Below are 21,098 nucleotides of genomic sequence, written 5' to 3'. Positions count from 1 at the left end.
CAGGGGATCAGGCCCAGCCAGCAGGGGGTTATGAAAGTCAGGTCCTCTTTGGCCAACCTGATTTCCTTCTACAACAACATGACCCACCCAGTGGATGAGGCAAAGGCTGCGGATGTTGTCTGCCTGGACATTAGTAAAGCCTTTGACACCAGCTCCCACAGCATTCTCCTGGGGAAACTGGCTGCTCTGGCCTGGGTGGATGTACTCTGCTCTGGGTTACAAGCTGGCTGGATGGCCGTGCCCAAAGAGTGGTGGGGAATGCAGTTACATCCAGCTGGCGGCCGGTCACCAGTGGTGTTCCCCAGGGCTCACTACTGGGGCCAGCTCTGTTCAGTATCTTTATCGGCGCTCTGGACGAGGGGATCGAGTGCACCCTCAGTAAGCTTGCAGAAGACACCAAGCTGGGCAGCAGCGTTGATCTGCGGGAGGGCAGGAGGCTCTGCAGAGGGGTCTGGACATGCCGGACCGATGGGCCGAGGCCAGCTGGATGAGGTTCAAGAAGGCTCCGTGCCGGGTCCTGCACCTGGGTCACACCAGCCCCACACAGCGCTACAGGCTGGGGCAGAGCGGCTGGAAAGGGCCTGGTGGGAAAGGGCCTGGGGGTGCTGGTCGGCAGCCGGCTGGGCATGAGCCAGCAGTGTGCCCAGGTGGCCAAGGAGGCCAGCAGCACCCTGGCTGGTGTCAGAAGCAGTGTGGCCAGCAGGGCAAGGGAAGGGACTGTCCCCCTGCACTGGGCACTGGTGAGGCTGCACCTCGAACCCTGTGTTCAGTTTGGGCCCCTCACTGCAGGAGGGACGTAGAGGGGCTGCAGCGTGTCCAGGGAAGGGCCACGGGGCTGGGGAAGGGTCTAGAGCCTAAGTCTCACAAGGAGTAGCTAAGGGTACCAGGGTGTTTAATCTGCAGAAAAGGAGGGTCAGGGGACACCTTATCACTATAACTACATGAAAGGTGGTTGTAGCAAGGTGGTGTTGATGTCTTCGCTCAAGTAACAAGCAACAGGACAAGAGGAAAAAGGCTCAAGTTGCAGCAGGGGAGGTTTAGATTGGATATTAAGGAAAAAATCTTCACTGAAAGTATGTCAAGCATTGGAACAGGCTGCCCAGGGAAGTGGTTGGGTCACCATCCCTGGTGTTGAAATGGTGCTTAGGGGCATGGTTTAGCAGCAGACTTGGCAGTGCTAAGTAAAGGGTTGAACTTGATGATCCTAAGGGTCTCTTCAACCTACATGATTCTATGATTCTGTGAAGCCAGTTAAAGATAATTAATATTGCTGTTCCTTACATTGGGGCTTTTTGTGATAAAAAAGGAAAAAGCCTTATATGAGAACTCCTACAAAAACTAGACAACCACCAAGAGTCTTACAATCTTCTGCTTCAAACATAAGATACAAAACTGTTGGGGTCTGCAGCGGGTCTGCAGACAAGTCAGTTGACTTCAAAGACTTAGTCGTGTACCTTTAAGACAGCCACAAATTGTCAGGTATATAAATCGGGTGTGAAGAACCAGAACTTAGAACTGCAGCATACAGGCACCTACAGCAACAGCAAATAGCAAGCAAGAAGAAGGACACAAAAACCTGTCAGGGTCTGACACCTGCACTGTCTAAGATATATAAATAGTTTGTATAAACAGTAAAGGCCATTTTGTCCGAACCCTGCCACGCAGACATAGTGTTTTTTCAGTCCACCATGACTTGTATCACCACATTTGGTGACCCCGCCGTGCCTATATGATCCCAGTAAAGGGTATCAAAAAGAGACCCTGAGACTGTGCCGATGTGACCCCGGTAAGGGGTGTCAGGAGCGACCCTGAAACTGTGACCAAGCGGGTTGCTGGGGAGGCAGAGCCTGGTGAAGCGGAGTAGCGCAGCGAGCAGCTGCAAGATCCCGGGAGAACGTGACACCGGTAAGGTGAGCCACCAGGGACAGCATGGGGAGTAAGCCATCTAAAGATACCATAGCGCTATCAATGTGGAAGTTAGTATTAGAGAAGCGTGGAAATACTTTACATGGGCTCCGGTTAAAAAATACATTATTGTGGGCCAAAACACGTAGAATGGAAGTGTCCCCTGTGACTGCTCTTAGTGTGTCGACCTGGGACAATTTAGGATCAACACTGTCAGAAGCTCTAGAGAAAGGGGAGAAAGAGGCATCAGGGCTTTTGCTTACATGGGGACTGGTTAGACATGTTGCAGGGGGCTTCAAAAATCCGCAAGACACAAATGGGGGCTTGCTAAGTCAGCAAAATGCGAATCAGGGTGTATCATTCAAACCTCCCCTGTATCCCCCTTCAGAATACAGACAAGAGGATGAGGGGGTGGGAGAGGGGAAGAGTCTGTGTCCCTTACCAGATGTCACTCCCCAATGCCCCGAATCCCCTAAATCTCTCCAACTGCATCGACTTATACTCAATACCGATTCCGATTCTGACAAGCAGAAACCTCGGCGGACCGATCCCAGCCCCCCTGACTCCCCTCAGCATTTCTGCCCGCCCACACTCCTTCCTCCCTCGGCTCCGGCCCTGCCCGCAGAGGATGGAAATGGCGAAAACCTGGATTGGGGTCCCGCTACGACATTATCAGTCACAGGCAATGAAGAAGTTGAAGTGGTAAAAATCCAATTTCCAATGGTACGGTAATGTCACACGACCCTCGGTGATTTTGGCAGGCTGTAAGAGATGGGGCATTAAGAGACGGGAACTGAGATTTAGTAGAACAGATAGGCGGACCGCTCCTTGATCTTCCTACTCCTTCCACCGATGCACCGCATGCATATGCTATTGTAAGGGGAGATGCGGCTGCTGGTAATCCTCACGTTCACACACCATTTGCTTGGAAAGTAGTACAGGACTTCCCAGAAACTGTTTCACAGTATGGGGTGACTGTGTTCTGTCACTCAGAAAAGCTGTTTATAATCTAGTGTATTACAGCGGTTGAAATGTATTTTGCTATTAAAAAAAGAAAAGGGGGGGGGGGGGGGGGGGGCGGGGAGAATGGGGGAATGAAGGGAATGACCCCAGAGACATGATTAGAGAAAGCATGTTATGTTTTGAACTTTCTGAAAATCTCTGTCAACCATGTGGTGCCTCCGATCATACGACATTTTGTGTCAATTGGCGACAAGCAGCAAAAGCACAAAGGTGTCCTAGTACGTGTGAAAGACCCCCGTACCGAGCATTGGTCGCGACCGCATGAATTGTTAACTTGGGGGAGAGGTTATGCTTGTGTTTCTACAGATGAAGGCCCACGATGGATGCCTGCTCACTGTGTACGGCCTGAGCTTAGCGTGCTGGATCGTCGGAGTGCTGCTGCCGCCAGTCAACCCAACAACTGATGTGTGGCCTCCTTACTGAACCAGTCTGTGTTTGGTGTGCCCTTCCTCGAAACTGACTTGCAGACATTGTTGCAAAAAAGTGAATGTATGCAGGGAATGAAGAATCTTACTGAAAGCCTTGATATTTGGGATAATTGATTACCTCTGTATATTGTTAAGCCAAAAGAAGTCAATAATGTTTGCACTTTGAACGTCTATAGTTGTCTTTATGTAGATGCTAATGTAGTAGGAGGCTATGAAGGGACCATGGCACCAACATAAATCAATACGTGACCATGCTGATAAGTATAATGCTCTTAAACGCCATATAACTTTGGATGAAGCATGTAATGATGTAGTTGATTTATGGAACTGATGGGAATGTACTGCAGCGGTTCTTATCTGGAGTAACAGCAGGGAAAGCATTGAAGAGTTAAATCACCTTGCTTGTTAGGCAGTTAAGAATGTGAGTCAAATTTGCCATTATTACATACAAAACAGAACAACTATTGGCTTTTTGTTGTTGGCTCAAGAACACGGCTGTGAGGATTTTGATGGCATGTGCTGCATGGTTTTTAGGTGCCCCATTGCAGCAACATGTTACCAAAATCTGAGAAAATATCAGCCTTTTTGGCATCCATTCACTCAATTGGCATTATTGCTTGTTTGCCATTGCCTTGGTTGCCCTCATGTTTGCAAGGGCCCCACAGAACATGACAAACCTGGTACTAGCTGTTCAAAAACAAAAAGGGGGAATTGTTGGGGTCTGCAGCAGGTCTGCAGACAAGTCAGTTGACTTCAAAGACTTAGTCGTGTACCTTTAAGACAGCCACAAATTGTCAGGTATGTAAACAGGATGAGAAGAACCAGAACTTAGAACCGCAGCACACGGGCACCTACAGCAACAGCAAATAGCAAGCAAGAAGAAGGATACAAAAACCTGTCAGGGTCTGACACCTGCACTGTCTAAGACATATAAATAGTTTGTATAAACAATAAAGGCCATTTTGTCCGAACCCTGCCACGCAGACATAGTGTTTTTTCAGTCCACCTCGACTTGCGTCACAGCATTTGGTGACCCTGATGTGATCCACACAAAACCTACAATGGAGTATCAAAAAGCTACTGAACAAACTTTCCTATACATTATGCACTGCAGACCAGGCCGATGCTACAAAAGAAAAAAAAAAAAAGGCGTGATTATTGTAGCTCTGTGACTAAAGTAGTAATAACCTTGAAAGCATAACTGATAAGCAGCTGCTTGTTAGACTGACAAGACTGTTTACAATCTCCAGCAAGCATTCCAGAAGCACTCCAGCAGCCCTCCCATAATACTGTAAAAAGTAATAGTAATATTACCTGTACCAGCGTATAAAGATGGACTGTCAGACTAGAAAATATTTTAACAATGAATTCAAAACACTTATCCTTGAAATGACACTTTGTCCAAACAGTTTGCAGTGCTGGTAATGACTGGAACATGCATACATGCTTATGAATAAAGGAACCAAGCAGAAAGCTCACTCGAGCTACATGATCAAAGGTGTTAGCCAACAGCATATATGATATATGACATTAATATAAGGTACTAATGATGTACCTTATGTAAAAGATACTTCTGATTGAGATTTCTAAATTGTTTAGGTTCCATTTTATGCTAGCTGGCCATCTATATGGTGTTACACTTGCTGTCTACTGTGCACGTAATGATGATTGTGTAAAAGAACCAGTGTCTAGGTAAGGGCCTGTGCCTTCTGGAAGAAGTGAGACTCCATCAGTGATTTGTAGCAGGGCCTGTGCAGCCTGGAATCCTAAGAATGTCAGAAGGGGCTGGGGGACAAAAGCTGTTAAGGTGTGTTACAAAGACTACCACTTCCAGCAGATTCTGAGACCTGGGGACTCTACTTTCCGACTGCTGGAGCCTAGACTAGTGTACCCTGAGGCCCTCTGAGGGCTCTCTGACCAGGCTGATGGGATACAGCTTTCCTGTTTCCAGGTTCAGCTACTAGCAAGCTGAGTGCATATCCCACAGATGCACACAAATAGATGCATCCCTTCATATACCAGGATATATACTAGCTATATAAGCTGCCACAGGCAGGGCACTGCCTTTGACAACATCCCCACATAACACTGTCAGAACTACACACAATGCAGGTACACAGTCATATTCCGTTCCTCCTCTCCAGCTGATCAGCACTAAGTTCACTACAGAAAGCACATGCCTCACTCCAGATTTACAAGCACACCACCAGTTGCAGATTCCTCAGATACGAGCAGTGAACCCCCAGCCTGTTCTGATCTACATGCCTGGATCTGGGGTTCTCTTACCTGGTACATAGGGTTCCTCCTGTTTGTCATTCAGCCCAGTGTGACATTCACTAAAGATTCATGCACTCATACATTCACATCACAAGCAACCTCCACACTCGTGGCCTCCTCAAACACCAGCACAGACTCTCAGCTGGCCATATACCCCAGCCCAGACCCCAGAATCCCTTACAAACTTTTGGCATGACAAGGGTGACCTTGTCATGAAAGGAAATTTAAGTTAGTGAGGCAGGACTTTCCCCTCATGAAGCTGTGCTGGCTCTGACCAATGACTGCATTGTCTCTCAAGTGTTTTTCAGTAATTCTCAGAATAACCTTCTCCATAATTTCACCAGGCACTGAAGCAAGACTGACAAGTCTGTAATTACCAGGGTCTTCCTTCTTATCCTTCTTGAAAATTGGGACATATGCCAGCTTCCAGTCAACTGCCATCTTTCCAGACTCTGCTGGAAAGACAACACAGCTAGGCACACACAGTTCAGGAGGTTCCTACAAATCACTGACGGTAACTTTGTGACCCAGGTGGTGGAGGAGCCAACGAGGCCAAGTGTGCTGCTGGACCTTGTACTACCAAACAAAGAAGGGCTGGTTGGAGATGTGAAGGCTGGGGGCAGCCTTGGATGCAGTGACCACAAGATGGTGGAGTTCAGGGTCCTGCACGGAGGATGCAGGGCAACAAGTACGACTGCAACCCTGGACTTCAGGACAGCTAACTCCGGCCTCTCCAAGGACCTACTTGGAGGATGCCCTTGGGTTAGGCCTCTAGAAGTAGGGGGGTCCATGGCTATTACTCCAGCATCACTTACTCCAAGCTCAAGACACGTACAACCCCATGAGTAGGAAACTGCGCAAAGGGGACAGGAGGCCTGCATGGAAGAGCAAGGAGCTTCCGGCAAAACTCAAACAGAAGAAGGTCGTTTACAGCATGTGGAAAAAGGCACGGGCCACATAGGAATGCTGTCGGAACATGCACGGAGGCAACGAGGAAGGCTAAGGTCCATTTGGAACTAAATCGGGCAAGGGAAGGCAAGGACACAAGAAGGGCTTCTTCAAGTACATCTGCAGGAAAAGGACGACTAGGGAAAACGTGTGCCCGCTGCTGAATGAGGTGGGTTCCCTGGGGACAAAGGACACACAGAAGGCAGAGTTACTGCATGTTGACTTTGCTTCAGGCTTCACTGCCAAGGCCGGCCCTCCACTTTCCCAGACCCTGGAGGCAAGAGAGGACGTCTGGAAAACAGAAGACTCTCCCTTGCTCAATGCTAGAGATCACTTAAGCAAACCTGACACCCACAGATCCATGGGCCCGCATGGGATGCACCCCTGAGCACTGAGGGAGCTGGCAGCTGTAAATGCCAAGCCGCTCTCCATCATCTTTGAAAGGTCACGGAGAGCTGCTGGAGGACTGGGGGAAAGCCAATGCCACTCCAGTCTTCAAGAAGGGCAAGACGGAGGACCCAGGAAACTACAGGCCAGTCAGCCTCACCCCCATCCCTGGAAAGGTGATGCTCATCCTGGAGGTCATCTCAAAGCATGTGGAGGAAAAGAAGGTCATCAGGAAGAGTCAACATGGATTCACCACAGAGAAATCACATCTGACCAATCTAATGGCTTCCCATCATGGAATGACTGGCTGGCCAGACGAAGGGCAAGCGTGAACGCTGTCCACCTTGACCTCAGCAAGGCTTCTGACACTGTCTCCCGTAACATCCGCATAGGTAACCCCAGGCAGTGTGGGTTAGACGAGCGGGCAGCGAGGTGGATTGAGAACTGGATGGATGGCAGAGCCCAGGGGGTTGTGACCAGCAGCACAGAGTCTGGCTGGAGGCCTGTAGCCAGCGGTGTGGCCCAGGGGTCAGTACTGGGACCAGTCCTGTTCAACTTGCTCATCAATGACCCAGATGAAGGGACAAGTTTGCTGATGATACAGAACTGGTGGCAGTGGCTGATACCCTAGAAGGCTGCACTGCCATTCAGCGAGGCCCAGACAGGCTACAGAGTTGGGCAGAGAGGACCCTAATGAAGTTCAACAAAGGTCCTGCACCAAGAGAAGAACAACCCCACACACCACTAGCACAGGCCGGGGGTTGACCCACTGGAAGGCAGCTCTGCAGAGAAGGATCTGGGAGTGCTGCCCATGAGCCAGCAGTGTGCCCTGGTGGCCAAGAAGGCCAGTAAGATCCTGGGGTACACCAGGAGGACCGTGGCCAGCAGCTCGAGGGAGTTTATACTCCCCCTCTATACTTTGCCAAGGTGAGGCCACATCTGGGGTGCTGTGTCCAGTTCTGGGCTCCCCAGTTCAAGAGAGATGGGGAGCTACTGGAGAGGGTCCAGCAGAGGGCTACAAAGATGCTGAGGGGGCTGGAGCACCTCCCCTTATGAGGAAAGGCTGGGGGACCTGGGCCTGTTTAGCCTGGAGAAGAGAAGACATAAAGGGGATCTTATCAATGTCTACAAATATCCTAAGGGTGAGTGTCAAGAGGCTGGGGCCAGGCTCTTTTCAGTAGCGCCCAGCAACAGGACAAGGGGAAAAGGGCACAACCTGCAACACAGGAAGTTCCACCTGAACATGAGGAAGAACTTCTTTACTTTTGGGGGAGACAGAGCACTGGAGCAGGCTACCCAGAAAGACTGGGGATTATTTTTCTCTGGAGTTATTCAAAATCTGCCTGGACATGATGCTGTACAACCTACTTTAGGTGAACCTGCTTTAGCAGAGGTTTGGACTAAATTATCTCCAGAAGTCCCTTTCCAACCCTGATCATTCCATGATTCTGTGATTATTTTAAGTCTTACAGAGCACCAGTTCTCAAACTAAAGAGCACAGAATCTCCAGGATGTATTCTGCTACCACCGAAGAAGCTTGTATGCTTTCCGCTCTACTAGCGCTATTACAGTTTTCAAATGTTAGAAGTGGTATTATCTGCACAAAACTGTTCAAGATAACTCGGGTTCCCAATAAAGGAACAGCAGCAAATCAAACCCCCCAGAAAGTATTCAGATGTTTTTGCTCTGGGCAGTACACAAAATGCAGAGTAACTTCTATCCCTACCCTGGCAGACATTGTAATCCTTCAAATCTAAAATTCACAGATTCTGCTTCTACGTCTGTTCATCCAGTCTTTAAAGACATTCACTTCTACTGCCTCTTATCTTATCCATCATATATTTATTTGTACATGCACAGTGTGTCCTTCTCTTGCACACAAAGCTGGTAAGAAAAGAGAGGTGAGCACATGGAATTGTGAGCATATCATCAGGTAACTAAGCACATTCCTGCAAATGCATATAATTACAGAATACTTACACATCTAGCATCCACAAGTCACAGACAGAGGAAGAGGAGTATCATCTAAAGGTTGATTATTACAGCACTCTTAATCGAATATACACTTTATGCTTTCAGTCTTGCTTTCTGCAAGAAAACCTGTGAAAGTTCTTTTCCGCTACAGAGTACTGCTCATCCAACAGACAGTTTTTATGAATTTGGTAACATCACATAGATTACTAACTGAATCACAATACATGAATATAGCACATATTCAGTAGATCTGAACACTGACTTTAAGATTTCCTCCATCCTCCTGATTTTTCTATATGAGTGACATCTGTAATGAGCAATTAAAATTTTTCATACATGCACAGCTGACTGTTCAAAGCCAGATAGCCGTAGCTATATACTTCAATTTTCCTTTTCCTACAGAGCTGCATATTAAAATAAGTACAAAAGTAATAAAAAGTCAGAGTAGCTCTAGATATTTTCTTTTTAAACAACACTTAATGTCTTCAGAACGTATCATCCATACAGATCAATTTTGAAACTCTACAAGCTTCAGAAAGATAAATCAAACATAATTAGTGATATTGTGAGTTAGGAGAAAAAAAAATGTTGAGACTTACTTAATATTATTGCTAGTTGTAAATACTCTGCATTAAACAGAATATTCGGCATACACGGAAACAAGCTCCTTCCAGTCTAGCATTTTAGCACTGTATGAAACCTTGCTGTCGCATTGCAAACACTCAAATACTAACACTGCCTATCAACACTACCAGATTTGCCACAAGAAATAAGAGTACATTTTAAAAATACAGTATTTGAATGCTTGTAAATTATACTTACGAACAGCAATCATCCATACATTTTGCTAATCTTGCACAAGATCTTCACTATCAAAAGTAACCAGTGAAAAATGCTATTACAGTTTGAATTTACCAACCCATTCCTTGTATTTCCCCCCTATACAAATTAGAGGCAAAGAACAACAGTGTTTCTTGGACATAAATGATTCCTTTTTACTACAGCAAACTACTCATAGCCTGTGGACTGTTACTTAAATGCAATGTTTTTCCTTATTCTGAGCAACATTTTCATTAAGTGAAATGGAAGTCAAAAGTAAGACACTGGGAAACGTGCCACACTCAAGCAAAGCAAGCTGAACTCAGAAAAACATGAAGACAGACTATCAAAAGTCTTACTGAACAGGTGAAATACTGAAATCTGTTTTGGCTGCCTTTCGGAGAGCCACACTTCTTTAACAGGTGAAAGCCCACTTAAGTCAGCCTACCCAATGAACCCTCCAAACACTTTACAAGACTATCATTACACAGCTTCCATTATGTCTGCTTAGCCTGTCACATGTTTTACACCAGCCTCGAACTCTGAAAACTGTACCTCACAAATCTTACCTAAAAAAATTAACAGCATAATTAAGAAAAAAATGTGCTTACTGTTCTTGAATCAGAGAAAGGATTGTACTCATCTAGCCCTGGAGGAACATTTCTTGTCACTTGTGTAACAGAAGGATCCTAGAAAAGAAAATAGTTTTCTAAGTCTATGCACAATTAAAAAAGCAACAAGTCAACACTCATATAATTGTCTCATATAAAACTCAGCTTTTGTTTCAACCTTGTAATAGGTTTTTGTTTTCACTACAAAAGCCTGTAAACATTCGCCTCTCTCTGGTCTCCAAAATGACATCATTCCATTCTGAGCGTCTTATAAACCTAGATTAACAGAGCCTAAAAGAAACTCCATCTGTCACCCATTTGATTTATAAGGAAAAAAGCTCTCAATAGAGAAGGGAAGAAAACTGCACCCTGCTATGTTGACCACTGGACTCCACAATTCTACACACAAAAAGCACAACAGAAGAAAAGAGCTTTACATAACTCTTGGTTGTCCCTAACCACAAGTACCTTCAACAATCCCAGGAACAGGAAAAGCATTTCAGAAAAACAAAACTGAGGAAACAGTGTCCCAAAATGCCAAAAGTACCTCTGGTTCAGCTTCTACCTGAACTGATAGAATTAGGAAATAAGTATAATTTTTTTCCTCCAATGAACTACTCAGTGAGAAAGACTGCTTGAGGTTTAGCTTGAGAAAGCATTTTCACAAATGAAACACTTCTCCGTGCTAGAGACAGGCAGGCTTGGTTCTGCAGAAAAGTACATGTGCCCACTACCATAGACCATACCAACTTTGGATAAAGAAAAATTGTAGTTATTTCATGTGATGCTTGGTTCCATTACATCGTTTCTGTGCCTCAATTTAAGGTTTTTGCATCTTCAGAACATAAAAATGCATGAAAGGAAGGTTTTCTTGAAAATCAATAAATCAATTTATTTAATATGGTTAGTTACATTTCTATTTATGTAAATGCATAAAACAAGCGTAGAGTATTTTACAGGTACATTAAATATACAAAATAGCTGTAAATATACTACTTCCTTATTTTCAACTGATATGTATAGATGTACATATTATATTTCAACAGTCTAGCTCAACAATAGAAAACAAACTGGAGTTGATGAAGACTGGGAAGAAGACAAGTATTTACATTTCTATACTTCTACATCCATATTTCCTTTAAAGAAAGCTACATTTAAAACTCTACATGAAACATTTGTCTACTTTTTAAAAACTATACTAAGTGATTTAAGCTACACTTCAGTAAATACACAAGCTATTAAGCTACTGAAGAATAAAATTCAGATTCTTAGAATCAGCATCTATTACAGCACTAGCTTAGTCCTGACAGCAGTCTACAGATGCAGGAACAATATTTGCTTAATGGCTGCAGGCAACTTACACCTAGGGAAAAAAAAACCAACAATAAACAGGGCAGAATATCTATCAACTCGAAAATCCTGTAGGGTACAGCAAATGAAAACAAGTCTGTTTTTTTCACTAGCTATAGTCAGAAATCTATTAGTATCAGGCAATTTTAAAGTTTTTACTACAAAAATTTTAAGACAAGATAATAATTGCTTCAAAAATTAAGAAGTTATATGTTGCATATTTTAATCAAATTCACGTGCATAACCATACATAAAAACTACCCTTTTGGTCACATAAAATGCTACCACTTTTGGCTAAAGAATGCATTTAGCTACAAACCAGTATTTTAACAGTGACTGAACTAGAATTAGCCTTTCTTTAAAAGGTATACAAAACAATGTTACACGCAATTCAAAATTAACTGTCCCACTTTTGACTTACACCATGACTAGTGATTTCAATGAACCCACTCTGGTGACAGTCTCCCCCACAAGTCTGCCGTATTTTTTTTAGTCACCATGCTAGACCTAAATGCACTGTTCAAACTAAAATCTCATCAGGCCTTGCATAAACTGATAGACTTAATTGTAACAGGTTCTTTCATTAAATGACTGCACAAAACACTGTGCAGATGAGCAACAAAGGAAAATGTGCAGGGGGAGAACATTTGTTGTCAAAATTCAACTATGAATAATTAGAAACTGAATAAAAAGATAATTAAAAAATGGGGAAGAAATCTGACATTTGAATTACGCATTAGTTGACTAGGATGGTCAGTAAAAGATGAAAAAAGATTAACTTAAACCAAAGTTAATACAAATAAGATAATTTCATAATTCAATATACAGGATGGTAGAAAGTTGTATACAGCTGAAAACTTTTAACTTACTGTGGTGGGTCAACCCTAGCCAGCAGCTAAGCCCCTGCTTAGTTGCTTCCTCACTGCCCTCCCCAATGGGATACGGTGGGATGGGGGAAAGAATCAGTAAAGCAAATGCAAGTAAACTTCTGGGTGTTGAGAAAACATAAAAAGAGCTTAATAAGCCAGGAGGAATGGTAGAAAGGAAAAAAAATAAAAAGGCAACAAAAACCCACAAGTGATTCAAAGGCAATCACTCACCACCTCCCACAGCAGACAGATACCTTAGAACATCCCCACCAGCACTAGCAGCACCACCAATGTTATTGTGAGCCATGATGCTACATGATATGGAATATCTCTTTGATCAGTTGGGACCATCTGTCCTGTCTATGTCCCCTACCAACCTCTTGCCCATGCCCGGCCTACACCCAGAGGGAAACAGAGGAAGCCTTGACACTGTGGAAGCACTATTCAGTAACAGCTGAAACACTGGTGCCATACTAGCACTGTTTTGATCACAAATCTGAACCACAGCACCATAGGGACCTGCAATGACAAAAAATTAACTGCATCCTAGCCAGACTCAGTACACTAATTCCAGCTTTTACATGTTAGTATGGATTAGCAGTGAATAAAATACTCTATTCTTTGTTCGTGTTTTCAGTATGGTAGCCCTTCCAGAAATGCTCTCAATATCATTCCTTCTTTCACACATAAAAATGCTTTGAGTCGAGACACCTACAAAACTAGTGATAGCCAAACACCAGACTGGTGAAACAGTATGTCTGCATTATTAGAACTCAAATACACTTAGTACGCCAAGTTAAATTAGCTGCTTCAAAAGTACATTTCAAACACTAAACTTCTGTGTTTGATGGGTGCACTATTAACCAAATAACTCCACCTGACTGTGCCCAGAAAGAACAATAAATGCAATTATTTGAATAACTAAAATATCAGATTCATGAGACAGCCACTGAACACCAGCAGATTCCCAAAACACAGGGAAAAGTGGTCTAATCAAATTCAGAAGAGCCATCTACATTTAGAAATACAATATGCAAACAATAACAAATATCTGATGAAAGAAAGCCTTTTTTCTCTGAGGGTTTCAGAGATGATGAGGGGAAGTTTCTCAAATCTCTTCACACAGCTATTGTGACATTCTAACACTGTCAAACAGGAGGCATATGCTGAGCTAAACGAGCTTACGATGGCAAAGTACTAGAAACAAGTTGTATGCTTAAATACACACAGTGAGTAAAGCAAGAAGCCCTCTACCAGAAGTCCACTCTCATTTTGAATTAACAATTGCTACGCCTCTGACAAATACTGACATTGTTTGCTAAAGTAGGAGCAGCTCTGAAAAAATCCTGAATGACTCGGAGGACATTCAATATCAGCTCTACTTAAGAAAAGTTGAATTACTTACTAAATAAGAGTTATAGTTGTATTGAAATACACAAATTCAACCCTGTCAGGGCAAGTAGCATCCATTTTTTGCTTTCAGAAAACCTCAATTGCACAGTCTGGACTTCATTAGAAGTTCATGGCCTGATCTCTTCCACAAGCAGAAAGAGTCAAGAAGTTAACACAGAGATCACAGGAAGAGTAACCTCATAGCTGAGGGAAGCAAGTACTATCCTGGAGATTCATCTCTCTCCTATACTCATTCACTGTGGTCTTCTCTAATGCTAGAGCTGTCTTTGCATTTGAAAAAAACAGGCTCTTCATAGTCTGGATGCCCAGGTGTAGGCTGCTAAACTTCAAACTGTTCAGAATACCTACGGTGCATTGAACAACACCAACAGTTCAACACACTACTTACAGAATTTCTGAGGAGATTAGACCCGACATCCCAAAGAACACAAGCAATTACTTTGAATCATTTACATTACTCACCGCATCTCTTTTCAAAAATAAAGTAAATGCCAACTCTATTTAAATATAGTGATAAAAACTGTAAAGTACTCACACTCACTGCTGCAGAATAATAAAACACTGAATTTAGAAATTAATTGGGATCTGAACAATGAACATGAACAATAAATGTTGTGCAGGACCACATACTCAAAGTGGCATTTAAATGAATGTTATCAAATTTCTATGCTACATGATACTTATATTCTAGGGCTTAAGAACAGTGAAAACTTTAATGTTCTACATAAATAAGTAAACCTAAAGTAGCATAACTTATTTTTCTGTATTTTATATTCCACCCAGACAAGAAAGTTAAAATGCATTATTTTTTATTTATTTTGGGGTTTTAGTATTAAGAAACTGAAAAAAGCAATAAAACCACGTTCCAGTAGGTGATAATATACAGACATCAACACAAAGCAGCTGCACAGCTGGAACCATCAACTATCCAGAGAGCTCAGCTTGCAGCATGATTTAAATGCTTGAAAATTTGGTTACCCTCTGCAAATACAGAAGACTGGGAATTTCTGGGATGGGGTTTAAATATCTGATGTTAGGCAATGAATGCAGCAACTATAAAATGCCCAGTCCAATCTCAGACTGAGAAAGCTATGCCCTGGTAGACCAGTACTTCTGCCCTGATTGGACCACCCTTGCACCAACTCCTCACCACAAGGTGATTTTCCTCAGCCACCCAGCCAGTCAGTCCCAGATGCTGCTCCAACTTGCCCAACTCCTGTTCCCTTCTGTCCAATTCACACTTCCTTCTCCAGCCTCATCCCACCCAAAATCCTGTCAGTTCAGCCCCCTGAGTTTCTGATCTTTGTATTTAACAACTAGTGGTACTAAACATGGAATAGAATTTATGAACAGGCCAATTTTCATAGCCAGCTACTGTAGCTATTGCTGCATTTAAGTCACATGCAGTCGTTTCAGATGACATTTTCAAGACTTGAATTAGTTCAGGAGATTGGAGTTTTAAGAAACCAGCACAACTTAATTAACTGGTTTCCATCTAATCTTCCATTTCACCTGCTTCTCGTATTCTCTCTCCTACATCAATTTCGAAAGCAAAGACAAGCATCACACTGGTTGCATCACTAGAAGTCAGGTACCAGAAGCATCCCAGTATTTACATCAAGAATAGAGAACTCTCTCTCTCAAAAAAAAAAAAAAAAAAAACCCCAAACAAATAAAAACAAATAAAACCAAGCCAGAAAACACAACATATTTATATCTCACATTGGCAAAGGCACCTGTGCCAGGTTAAGAAAATTATGCTCACATCCCTCTGCTATAGATAGAATTAACTGAATATCCAGTTACCACAGAGGATGTACAAACAACTAATTACAAGTGAGAACGTTTAAAATGGAGCAGAATAATCCATTCTATGCAAGTTATTACAGCTTTTTGAAAAACAAATTACGGGGAAGAGAGACTTCTGTTGTCTAGGAGACCAAAACTAGTCATCAGCTACCATATTTCATTAATACTGAAGAGATTAGCAAATAAAAGACTGAAGAAGCAGATACATCTCTTATGATTCTTTGTATTACTGTTCACTGCGAATGGGTCCAGCATTGTTCCACCATGCTTTGACAGCACAAATAAGCCACTAATATTCTGAAAAACACCATCAGCTAAGTTTACATTGTTAGCTGTGATTCTGATTTAAGTGAAGAGAAAGTAGTGAACTAGGAATCATCCCCTCCAAACTGTCCTTCAGGTTGTCAAAAAAAAAAGTTTTCACTTTAGAGGTATACCCATTCTACTGAAAAGGCCAAAGCATTTATCCTATGCACAAGTAACTTTAACATGGAATGAAAGAGGGGAAAAAATAAGACTAAAAAAAATAACTAATAATACACGCTTGTGTTGCCTTTTTTTTTTTTTTTCCCTAAGTGGAACTAAATAACTGACATCAGTGCTTTGTCGAACATTTCATTCACTGGAGTATTTTTCAGTTTGCTCCCAAGGTCTAGCAGGGAAGTAAAACCAACATCTTATTGCAGAGGTCAAGAAACAGGGTTTATAAACACTCATTCTGAACACCGATTTGGATAGAGATTGTAATGGTTTTACAACACATCAGCAAATAAAAACAAGAATTTCAAATAAAAATCACATAACCTATGTAGAACAAAAAAATAATTGTTGGAAAGAAGAATAGGGGAAAATGTATAAGATACTTGTACAAGGAAAAGAACAGGAGGAACAAAGGTAACCACTAAGGAAATAGGATAGTAACAAATTTGTAACACTGATTTGTCAATTAGGTCAAGTGAGCAAGCCAACTAAACATCTTCCAAGACTTGGGTACCAGAAGTATTGTACATCAAAAGAAAGCAATAATCATGTTGTTTGGAAAAAGCATAAAACTGAAATGCTGCACTTAGAAGTAACAGCATTTTTTTTTATTATTTCTTTTTTATATGTATATGAAATTCATAGGACAGCACCTAATATATGATTAAACTGACAGAAGTACACATAATTAGAAGTTAGTCCTAGGGGGAAAAAAAAAAAAAAGACTACAGAGAAATAAAATACTATGAACATAAAAATGAATTTAAAAAGAAGAGGATTAGTTATTTTTATTGAATGAAATCGAAAAAAGAAAATATGGAAAACACCTTATGAGTTACATAGTTCCTTAAATAGAGCCAAGGGAAGAATAAGCTACTGAAGATGACTGCAGAAATAATCTTTTTTTTTTAACCTTAGTTACTACATTAAGCTCAGGGGCTAAGAATGATCTCAGAGTAGTTGCACCCCAACATGAGAAAACAGTTCTCCTTGTCCTAAAAATTATCAGAAGATGAAGTATCTTTACATTATCAATTATTCACTGTATCAATCCTACTACCTCCCTCACCAGTCACTGACTACCCTTCAGCTCTGCCACCATACAATTTTAATTTTACTTCAAGATCCCCACAAATGAGTTTATCCAGCCTAACTGCTTTACCAGTCACTGACATCAACCAGCCTTCACTTTGCCAACTTCTTTGCTATTTACTGTTCCATAAACACTTTTATCTAGCTATGCATTTGCCCTGTTGCTTTTTGTGCTTGGAAGGAAGTTCCCACGAAGCAAGAGAGGCACAACCCCAATCTTAACCTCCAAACTATTCAAAATGCTCAGCAAAGATGTTACTCCTTCCAGAAACTCTGACTGTATATAGCACTGAGTCCAGACTGGTGAATCCATCCCAGGGAAATCATGAGACTAGATCCACAAATCTAGCAAAGTCAATCTTGACCAACTAGGATTTCTTACCCATATCACTCCTACTGAAAGGCTTTTATTTTTGCTACATGAAAAGTACAAGCTCTTTTCATTTCAAGGTAAGCTCTCCATCAATTATCACAATTTATTCCCTATATTAGCCTTTTCTAAATATGAGTAACACTAATTGTACTTTCCAGTAAGAATTCATCCTGAGGTTTGGTGGGTTGGGTTTTTTATGCCCACAGTTGTACTTTCTGTTGAGTACTTCCTAAGATCATACCATTGCCTCAGAGGATTAAACAAAAACACAACAAAAAATTCCTGAAACTATGCTGGTCTGAGTTTTTCGATTTCTGAATCAAAGAGAAAACTATCCATCCCATTTCTCATTTATGAGTTCTGGAGAGTAATCAAAGTTATTGCTGTTTCAGTTGAAACTCTCCTTATGATATACTTTGCTTCCCGTACATCCTCATGAGCAATTTTTGGGGAGAAACTGCTGACAAAACTTAGCTTTTGGGAACAAAACTGGGAGGGGAAAAAAGAAATTATCTGGCCAGCAATAGATATCAAAGCTTTCTTTTCTCCTGTGTTAACTGTTGGGTTTCAGCTTTTAAATTAAGATCTGATGCTGGGAAAAGACAGCCTGCACATGAAGGATGTGTTTTTCAGTCCCATAACACTCTACATTCAGCCAGATTAAGCTTCTGAAACTGCAATTTGCATATGTTCAGCAAACATATGGTATATATCAAACAGCTACATTCCCCAAAGACTTCCTCCCTGTTCATGCCACAGTAAGCTACACATGGAAAAGCAAAGTTTCAAGAAGCTACTAATGTTTTGATGCAGTTTCAAACATTGCTGGGACTTCATGCTTTACTTCTTTATTCATTATTCCATGCCCAAGACTGAGTAAGGGTACAGAAACTTCACAAACAGCAATTAAATTCAGATTTCATGTTTCACTATCCTAATAGTACATTAGCAGTACAGTTTACATTTAACAGAATAAAGAAGCCTTAATGTATTGTACCTACTATAAATACATCTTAACCTATGATTAAAAATCACTTACTACAAGAAAGAGCTGTCCTTTAAAGGTTACACATTAACACCTGGAGGAATTAATGACTTAGAGGCAAAATAAATTCTATTTCTGTACTTCTAACAAAATAATATTAATAATAACAAAAAAATCAGAGTAACCGATACAACAGTTCTTTCACAATTTCACATTTAACATCTCATTCACTGATCAGCCATTTCTCACCCCCTTCATACAATGATATTCAAAACATCTTCACTCTAGCACTGCCAGAACAACTATTAAATAGGACAGTGCAAAAGTAGCCAGCTGGCATTTCTCATACTCGGGTCTCAAGTGGTGCCCATTATACACCACATTATCTCATGGAAGCAGAGCTATGAAGGGTTCCAAGCTACTGAGCAAACGCCTCACCTCTGAGACCAAGAAGAACTTCAGAGGCTCACAAGACCAAATTTGTCCTAAAGCTTGCACCAGTCCCATCCTGCAATGGAGTACTAGATGCCTAACAAATACCATATCCATCACATCGTTATTCTCTAATCTTTCTCCTTCCTCAGCTCTTGAACGTGTATTATGTTCCTCTTTGTAATGTTAAATCTCAATATATAGTGCAGTAATAATACTAGTGCAATATGTGTTAACACTTTATGGAAAATCTGAAAAATAAACGAAGCTGTAACCCTTACCAAACACCCATTAAAACACTTCACAGTATTAACAGATTACAGTGCAGTTACAGCACTGATGACATGTACTCTTAAATTAAAACTAACCACCATGTAGGTCAGCTAAAGGTGACTTCCAATACCATGATGCTCAGCATTAAATTATACAAGATTTAGGGGAATTCATAAACTTTGAAAACATGAAGGGAAACCAGGCAATAAAGTTAGAAAAATATTTTTATTTTATGTCCTTTACGATTTTAAAGACAGACAACTTAATTGGGTATATTTCAGTAAATAAAAGAATTCAAACTCAGTTACACACATAGACACAAACCAAAACTTTTTAATTCTAAAGCACAAACACTACAGAAACACTTTAAGTAATTAGGGTCCTGGTCCTTCAAAATAACTAAGACTTCTCTCTCTTCCTGTAAGTTTCTATCACTTCAGTTTCACTCGAGCAATCAAGGTATGAACTGTAGAGATTCTGCTGCCATACAAGGTAGCAGCCATCTTGCAGCTTCAGCATCAAACCTTCAGCTTCTACTTCCTGTCAAACCAGATAATTTTGCGCTCGTGTGAGTCAGATTAAGTGTAATATCCAATTTATAACTGGAATTACCTCTGTAGTAGATTTAACTAAATCCAAACAGCTGCTCGCTCTCTCCCCACCCCACAGTGGGATGTGGGAGAGAACTGGAAGGGTAAAAGTGAGAAAACTCCTGGGTTGAGATTAAAGAGTTTAATAGGTACAGCAAAAGCCACACATGCAACTAAAGCAAAACAAGGAATTCACTCACTACTTCCCACTGGCAGGCAGGTGTTCAGACACCTCCAGGAAAGCCGGGTTCCATCACCTGTAGTGGTTACTTGGAAGACAAATGCCGCAACTCCAAACATTCCTCTCCTTCCCACCACCCCACCCCACTCCTTCTCCCAGCTTTTATTGCTGAGCATGTTCTGTGGTGCAGAATACACCTTTGGTCAGTCGGGGTCAGCTGTGGCCCTTCCCAGCTTATTGTGCACCCTCAGTCTACTCACCAGTGGGATGATGGGAGAGGCAGGAAAGGCCTTGACTCTGTGTAAACCCCTATCAGCAATAACAAAAACATCCCTAAATTATCAACACTGTTTCCAGCACAAATCCAAAACACAGCCCCATACTAACTACTATGCAGAAAATTTCACTGTACCCCAGCCCAAACCAGCACAAAGCTCTAACATATGCTTAGCACTAGTGACTCAAGTAATCCTGTGACCTTCATGGGGGCAATTCAGGTGCCTAACACCATTTTTAGATACCTTAGAGCACCTTAAACAGAATGGTAGTCATGACAGAACTACAAAAGATCCATGTCTTTTTGGAGTAACAACTTGATGCTAACCAGAATTTGGGTACCTAATCCCACCCAAAGAAACGACTCACATAACTAACATTACATTCATTTGAGAGTTTCCATGATTTCTGTCCTTACACACTAAAACTGAACATGACACAGGCTGTTCTGTTTAAGTCTTCACCCGTATCATACAGTGGTTTGGCTTTCACATATATATATTTTATTTTCACTCCTACCATAATATCTGTAGTAGTTGCTAATAAATAATCATCTCATATGTTTGGAGGACTGCAACATCCAGCCCTCAAACAATGTAATGT

At 41.8% G+C, this 21,098-nt stretch overlaps 1 protein-coding gene across 2 annotated transcripts in view; it reads right to left on the bottom strand.

Annotated features, from left to right (window-relative positions):
* SCAMP1 (secretory carrier membrane protein 1) overlaps positions 1 to 21,098 on the bottom strand; it is a 50,644-nt gene that overhangs the window by 26,214 nt on the left and 3,332 nt on the right. The window contains exon 2 of one of the 2 annotated variants that reach the window (XM_055790424.1): positions 10,373 to 10,450. The exons of the other annotated variant lie outside the window; for it this stretch is intronic. Coding sequence (XP_055646399.1) covers positions 10,373 to 10,450 — 78 coding nt within the window. The remainder of the gene's footprint in view (positions 1 to 10,372; positions 10,451 to 21,098) is intronic. 2 annotated transcript variants of the gene reach the window in all.

Source organism: Falco peregrinus, chromosome Z (assembly GCF_023634155.1).
Source record: "Falco peregrinus isolate bFalPer1 chromosome Z, bFalPer1.pri, whole genome shotgun sequence".
In the NCBI taxonomy this organism is placed as follows: domain Eukaryota; kingdom Metazoa; phylum Chordata; class Aves; order Falconiformes; family Falconidae; genus Falco; species Falco peregrinus.
The sequence above is the reverse complement of the archived record's forward strand: the minus strand, read 5'-3'. Positions and strand labels throughout refer to the sequence as shown.